General features: G+C 50.3%; 1 protein-coding gene across 3 annotated transcripts in view; it reads left to right on the top strand.

Annotated features, from left to right (window-relative positions):
• The first annotated feature begins 770 nt into the window (after positions 1 to 770).
• Positions 771 to 7,751, top strand: part of SPOCD1 (SPOC domain containing 1) — a 45,224-nt gene continuing 38,243 nt past the window's right edge. For 2 of the 3 annotated variants that reach the window (XM_011974026.1, XM_011974024.1), the window contains exons 1-2: positions 771 to 861; positions 1,448 to 2,860. In XM_011974026.1, coding sequence (XP_011829416.1) covers positions 1,487 to 2,860 — 1,374 coding nt within the window. In that variant the 5' untranslated portion in view covers positions 771 to 861; positions 1,448 to 1,486. The remainder of the gene's footprint in view (positions 862 to 1,447; positions 2,861 to 7,751) is intronic. The other variant, XM_011974027.1, reaches the window with a different exon arrangement.

Raw genomic sequence — 7,751 nt, 5'->3', positions numbered from 1 at the left:
TATATCTGAGATAATTTTTTTTTAAATTAGGCAAGCACTATTCACAATAGCAAAGACATGGAATCAACCTAAATGCCCATCAATGGCAGATTGGCTAAATAAAATGTGGTACATATACACAATGGAATACTATGCAGCCATAAAGAAGAACAAGCTCATGTCCTTTGCAGGAACATGGATGGAGCTGGAGGCCATTATCCTTAGCAAACTAATGTAGGAATGGAAAAACCAAATATTGCATGTTCTCACTTATAAGTGGGAGCTAAATGATGAGAACACGTGGACAGAAAGAGAGAAAAAACAGACTGTGGAGCCTACTTGAGGGTGGAGGGTGGGAGGAAGTAGAGTATAAGAAAAAATAAACATAAACATTAGGTACTAGGCTTAACAACTGGGTGATGAAATAATTTGTACAACAATCCCCGTGACACAAATTCACTTATATTAAAAACCTGCATATGGACCTCTGACCCTAAAATAAAAGTTTAAAAATAAAACAAAATAAAATTAGGCAAATAATCTAGATAAGTCTGACTTTACCCTACTGGCTCAGGGACTATTGCGGTAGGATCAAGTTAAACTCTCAGGCAGGCAGCCAAAGCTCCTCGCTGCCACTTGCACCCACTTACCTCTGCTTGGGAGCCACAAGCATTGGCACCTCCTCCGGGAAGCCCTCAGGAGGAAGAGGGCGCCCTCTGCCGGGGTAGGAACGCCAGCACGCCTGGGGAGACGCCCTTTGCGCACCATCAGGCACTCCGCCCCTATCCCTCAGCGAGGGCCTTCCTCCCCCGCGTCACGTGATCCCAGCTCCTTTTCAGCTAGTGGGTGGAACCTCAGGAGGGAAAACCCGGGGAAGCCCAGGTGAGAGCGACGGGACCGATCAGGCCCGGGTTTCCTGGATGCTGGGGGACTGTCCCAGTAAGGCTTGGGAACTTGGGTGGGGCGCCTTTCAGAACGGGACCGATGGGAGAGAGACGGGAAGGGTTCTGGGCACGAACCCCGTTCAGTATCTGCTCCTTGCGGAGTGTGAGAACTGGGAGAGAGACTCCTGGCCTTTCCACTTCCTGTGCGCCCTTGGGTGAGCGTCTTAACGTCTCAGAATCTCTGTCCTCACCTGTGGCTGCCAGTATGCAATGAAATAAGCACATAAGTCATAAATAAATGGTATCTTAGTCGGTCCCGTTTAAGCGAATTCGTGAACTTTCAGAGACAAGAAGACCCTGGAGGCCACTGTAGCTCGGCCCTGTTTGGAGGCAGGCCTCTCCACCCTCACTCAGGACACCAGCTCCTGCTGGGTGCTCCCCTGCCTGGAGTGCTCACCCCTAGGCCTCAGGAGTGGAAGGGTCTGGGAGCGCTGGCTGGAAGAGGGGCTTCTCCCAGCTCCCACTGAACGGGCTGACAAGTCGGACTCTACGTAACAAAGTCCCCTCTTTCTGTCTCCACACAGGGCCCTTGTTGTGCTTTTGGCCCAGGTAGGTGGACAGACATGTCCCTGGCGGGGGACGTAGGAGGCCCCGGCACAGGAGACCCCGTGTTGAGTCTCCAACACAACTGTGAGCTTTTAGAGAACATGGAAGGAGCCAGCTCCACGCCAGGCCTGGCACCACACGGGCCAGGGGCAAGCTCTGGGCCCCGAGTCAGGGCTGGCAGCAGAAGGAAGATCCCCAGGAAGGAGGCCTGTCGAGGTGCCAGCTTGCAGGCTGCGGGTGCAGCTGGGGTCTGCCCAGGGCTCATGGAGCTGCTAGCTGTGGGACAGAGCCGGGGCTGGATGCCGGGTCCTGGGCTCCACTTGCAGCCGCCCTCGGTGCCTGCTCAGGGGAGAGCTCTGACCTCCAAGAGGCTCCAGGTTTCTCTGTGTGACATCTTAGATGACAGTTGCCCCGGGAAACTTTGTAGCAGGTCTGCTGGTTTCCCAGAGAGAGCTCTGGTCTGCAGGGAGAGGCTTGCAGGGCTGGAGGAGGTGAGCTGCCCCAGGCCTAGGGAGGCCAGAGACGGTGGAATGAGTTCTCCAGGGTGTGACAGAAAAAGCCCCACACTCAGCAAAGAGGAGCCCCCTGGAAGGCCCCTGACATCCTCACCAGGCCCAGTCCCTGTGAGGGTAAGAAAGAAATGGAGGAAGCAAGGGACTAATTCAGAGTGCAGGGAAGGGGCTGGTGGTTTCCTGTGGCTTGATCAGAGCCCTCGTGGGGACAACCTCCTCTCTGTGGGAGACCCTCCCCAAAGTGCTGACCTGGAGTCCTTGGGAGGCCCCTGCAGACCTCCTTCTCCAAAAGACACTGGGTCTGGGCCTGGAGAGCCAGGTGGAAGTGGGGCAGGATGTGCCTCAGGGACTGAGAAATTTGGATATTTGCCCGCTACAGGGGGTGGGGCCCAGCCAGGCAGCCCCTGTGGCCCTGTCTGGTTCCCAGTGCTCAGTGGAGGGGAGTCCCTCAGTTCAGCTGCACAGGCTCCTCCACAGAGCGCAGCGCTGTGCCTGGGGGCGTCAGCACAGGCCTCTGCAGAGCAGCAAGAAGCTCTGTGTGTCATGCGGGCTGGCAGCGATGAAGGCCGGGCTCCAGCACAGGACCAGGAGGAGCTGGAGGCCAAGGCTCAGCCAGCATCCAGAGGAAGGCTGGAGCAAAGACTCGCTGACACCTGTGCCAGCTCCTGGGAGCACTTGGGCGGCCTCAGCTCCTCCCTGGACCCTGAAGCCAGCAGGGCCTGCTCAGGCTCACTCATGGAGCAGAGAAGATCCAAGGGCACTAAGAACCTGAAGAAAAGTCCAGTGCCCTGTGCCCAAGACCAGGGCACAGACAGAAGCTCAGACAACTCCCACCAGGACAGGCCAGAGGAACCCAGCCTAGGAGGCTGCCCCAGACTGGTGAGCTGAGTCTGAGAGTTTGGGATAGGAAGGGCCTGGCCATGTTTCTCAATACCATGCTTGATGGTAGAATTTAATAAAGCTAAGCGAGATGGGCTCTTTGTGAACCTTCTCTCTCTCATCCCTATTAACCAAACTGGGTAAAATGAGGCCCACAAGCTGGGAAAGAGAAAGTAAACTACATTCACTGAATCCTTGTGAGGGGTCATTATCTTTTGGAGTCAGTGAGTCCTGGATTGGAATCTTGCCTCTGCCCACCTCCTAACTGAGTGACTGTGGGATGTTTTTTTAACCTCTCTAGGTTTCCTCTTTGTAAAAAAATGATACTAATTTCAGCTTCATGGGTTTGTTTCAAGGATTAATGAGATTATGGTATAAAATAATGTACCTAGGCCTAGTGCAGTGGCTCACGTCTGTAATCCCAGCACTTTGGGAGGCGGAGGCAGGCAGATCATGAGGTCAAGAGATCGAGACCATCCTGGCCAACATGGTGAAACCCTGTCTCCACTAAAAATACAAAAATTAGCTGGGCATGGTGGCGCGTGCCTGTTCCAGCTACTCTGGAGGCTGAGACAGGAGAATCGCTTGAACCTGGGAAGCAGAGGTTGCAGTGAGCTGAGATCATGCCACTGTACTCCAGCCTGGCAACAGAGCAGGACTCTGTCTTAAAGAAACAAAGGTGCCTAGCACAGCACAAGGCACAAGGTAAATTGCTTAATTCGTTTTAAATTTGCTTTTCTTTTAGTGTTCACAGTAACCCTGTAAGACAGGCGTTAGCCCCATATAACCAGATGGGGAAACTGAGGCTCGGAGGGTTAACAATATTCTCCAGGCTCACACAGCTAGGGAGTCAGTGCCCGGCTATGTTCCCTATATCACCACTTCCCTTTCCTTTGTTCTTTTCCTTATCGTCATCATCATTTTATTAATAATCATAGCTAACATTTATACACCAAAGGCAGAATAAGACTCTACTTGTTTTTGGTGCATATTTCTCACATAGTTGAATTTTCATCACGTTTATTGAATGTGCATGATGTGCTAGGTGTTTTTGATTTAATCTTCACATGACGTCCACGGAGGTGAGGTAACAGACCCAGCTGGTGAATGGGAGCAAGGGTACAAGCCCAGGCGGTCTGTCTTGCGATCTCACTGCACTGCCTTCTCTGTGTATCTTCTGTGTTATCGGCACAGTTGTAACAGCATCTGGCTTAGCATGTGCTGGATATTGTGCTAAGCCCTTTATCTGCAATCTTTGTAACAATCCTATGAGGTAGACACTATTGACATATACCCATTTTACTGATCTGAACACTGAGACTCTGAGAGGTGACATGAGTACTCAAGGCCAAACAGCCAATTAGTAAAATAGAACCAGTGAGCTGTTTTCCACTATGCATCAAGTCTTTTTATCTATAAATAGGTTCCTGTTATGCCTTATTGTTCCAGGACTTTGCTTGGTTTTGTAAGTTCTGTAGTATTTGAAGATCGTTCCCAGTGGGTTCACCTTGTTCTGCCGAATTTGATCTTTTCCTGAGCCCTGCGTCATAAGTGTCTATGGATGTATTTGTCACAGCCACAGGTGCTGTCAGGATGAGGGCTGGGACTTCCTCTTCTCATTTCTAACCACTGTAGTCTAGTTAGGAGCATAAGCCCTGGAGGCCAATAGGCTAACATTCAATCCTGACTTTGCCGCTGTCTGAACAACCGAGGTGAGTGGCTTCACCTTTTCAAGTATAATTCTCTCATCTGCAAAATGTGGGTATGAAGAGTACTTACCTCCTAGGGAGGTGGTGAGGATGAAATGAGATGACACATGTTTGACATTTAACACAGTGCTTGGTGCAAGAAAAATACCCAAATGGGTTACCTGTTAGCGACATAAGCAATTTCGTCCTGCTGTAAGTAATGCAGAGGTGACCATCCTTGTGCATCTGGCTTCTCCCTTCTTCACATGATTTATTTGGACCAGATGCCCAGAATTGGGATTCCTGGGTCTGCAGCCTTTGAGGGGGCTGGTTTGAGTGCGGTGGTGGAGCCAACTTCCTGCCTGGCTTGACTGGAAGCAGCCCACGACTGCTGGCTCCTCCAGGCTCCATCCTTGACTCTGCGGCACAGCCCATCATCCTACAGCTTTCCAAACAACTCGTTGCCATGACAACCAGTACCAGCTGAGGGAGAAGAATTGAGTCTGGGCTGTGACAGCGACGGGCGGGTGGTTGCAGACAGGGCTGAGTGGGGCCTGGGCAATGGGGGGCACAGTGCCGGCTGGTCTGGAGCCCCGTTTAGGGCCTTAGCACCTTCCCCTGGAGATAGCCTGGCTTGTAGCAGGGGCAGACAGAGAGGTTCAAGGTCAAGCTCTGCCTCTTATTCCAGGGTAACTTTAGACCTGTCTTTAGACATTTAGATGAGTTTAACTTTTTTTTTTTTTTTTTTTTTTTACTTTTCTTAAGCTCAATGGCAAGAAGACTTTATTACTATTTTTTTTAATTTACTTTTTTTTTTTTAAAGGTGGAGTCTCGCCCTGTCACCCAGGCTGGAGTGCAGTGGAACAATCTTGACTCACTGCAACCTTCGCCTCCTGGTTTCAAGGGATTCTCCTGCCTCAACCTCCCGAGTAGCTGGGACTACAGATGTGGGCCATCATGCCCGGCTAATTTTTGTATTTTTAGTAGGGACAGGATTTCATTATGTTGCCCAGGCTGGTCTCGAACTCCTGACCTCAGGTGGTCCGCCGCCTTGGCCTCCCAAAGTGCTGGAATTACAGGCGTGAGCCACCGCGCCTGGCTGCAAGAAGACTTTAGACATTTAGAAATGTCCCTTCTCTGAATCTGAGTTGCCTCCTCTATGAAGTGGGGAGAATGAACTGGGCCCCAGAACTGCCAGGAGTCTGATATCAGAGGCTGGCCATGTTGTATTCTTCTGGCATGAACCAGAGACTCTTGGAGGAGAGATGGGAGGGGGACTGCCATCCTCTTGTCCATCCTGGGTCCCACAGTGGCCAGTGAGGTTTAGAGCTGCTCCGTGGGTAGGAGAGCAGTGAGTGTGGGGAGGGCCGCTCTGTCAGTGACCCTGTGCTGCTTGCAGTCCGCCCGTCATCACCAGGGAGGCACACAGCTCCTCTGGCCTGACCCAGAATCCTGGTTCAAGGTATGCTGTCTGCAGCTGTGAGGTGTCAGGAGATGAGTAAAGGAGGAGTGTATCTTCCCAACAGATGAGCAGCCTAAGAGGAGCTCGTTTCATTAGTGTGCTTACTATAGACTGAGAGCTTCATGTATGTCATCTCATTTAATCCTCACATTAACCATTAAAGGTCAATGTCGGCCGGGCATGGTGGCTCACACCTGTAATCCCAGCACTTTGGGAGGCCAAGGTGGATGGATTGCTTAAGCTCAGGAGACCATCCTGGGCAATGTGGCAAAACCCTGTCTCTACAAAAAATATAAAAATTAGCTGGGCACGGTGGCGTGTGCTTGTAGTTCCAGCTACCCGGGAGGCTGAGGTGAGAGGATCATCTGATTCCAGGAGGTCAAGGCTGTGGTAAGCTGTGCTGGTGCTGCTGCCTTCCAGCCTGGGCAACAGAGCGAGACCCTGTCTTAAAAAAAGAAAAAAAAAAAAAGTCAGCATTAATATCCCCATTTTACTGAGTAAGAAAACTGGGATTCCGAGAAGTTAAGTGACTCACTCAGGGCACATACGGAGTAAGTGGCCGAGCCAGGATTTGACTCCAGTCCTGCATAACTTGGGTGTTTATGGGGCTTTATTATAATTTGTTGAACAAGGAGGGGGTCTCGTCCAGGGATCTTACAGTCTAGTGGGAGGAGAAAGCCGCTAACCAGAGAATTGAAATACAGACTGAAGCCCAGTGGACCACGGATATCCAGAGGGGAGGGGAGGGCAGAGGAGGGGGCTGTCTGAACTGGGTCTGGGCAAGAGAAGTAGGTGTTCAGCAGGTGAGAAAGTAGGAGAGGCTTGCTAGGAAGAGGGCAGTGCTCTGCAGGGCTGCATTGCAGGAGGCAGCTTGGAGTGTTGCAGGAGCGGAGGGGTAGGTGGGGGTTACAGGTGGGACAGGAACCAGGTGGGAGAGACCAGCAAGGGCAACATTGCTTGAATGGAAATGGAGAGCCTGCAGGATGGTCGAGTGTCAGGATGGCCTTTCTCCAGGGCAGGGACCAAGGAACTTTATCAACACCAGCATTTACAGAGAGAGCTTGTTCTGTTCCAGGCACTGTTCTAAGAGTCTCGAATAATGATAATGATCCTTGCCCCAATACCATGAGGTAAATACTGGTATTATCCTCTTGTTACTGATGAGAAAACTGAGGCACGGAGAGATTAAGTAACTTTCCCAAGATCACACAGCTCCTAAGTGTTGCCACCAAGTATCCCCACTGCATGAATATGCCCCAATTTATTTATTTGTTGACTCCATGTGGACATTTGGTTTTTTTTGTTTTTTGGTTTTTTTTGCTACTACGTTTGGTGCTGCAGTGATAGTTTTGTATGGGTTTTGGTACATATGGGCAAGAGTATCTCCAGGGAATATTTTCCGGGGTGGAATTGCTAGGTTATAGGGTGCACACATCTTCAACTTAAACAGTGCCAGATGTTTTCTAAAGTGGTTGAAACAGTATACACCCCCATCAGCAGTGTATGAATGTTCCAGTGACTTCTCATCTTTGCCAACCCTTGATAGTTATCAGACTTGGGTTTTTTGCTGAAATGGAGATATGCTGCAGTGTCTTAATGTTGTTTTAACTTTCACTGCCCTCTTACTAAGGAGCATCTTTTCATGAATTTTGGTTATTCTTGTTAAGTCTTTTCCTTAAAAAGTTTTTGTTGTTTAACTTTTCCTTATTGATTTGTAGGAGGAGTTTTTTTTTTTTTTTTT

This window comes from Mandrillus leucophaeus, unplaced genomic scaffold (genome assembly GCF_000951045.1).
Source record: "Mandrillus leucophaeus isolate KB7577 unplaced genomic scaffold, Mleu.le_1.0 Scaffold141, whole genome shotgun sequence".
In the NCBI taxonomy this organism is placed as follows: Eukaryota; Metazoa; Chordata; class Mammalia; order Primates; family Cercopithecidae; genus Mandrillus; species Mandrillus leucophaeus.
Note: the sequence above shows the minus strand (reverse complement) of the source record. Positions and strands in the feature narration are given on the sequence as shown.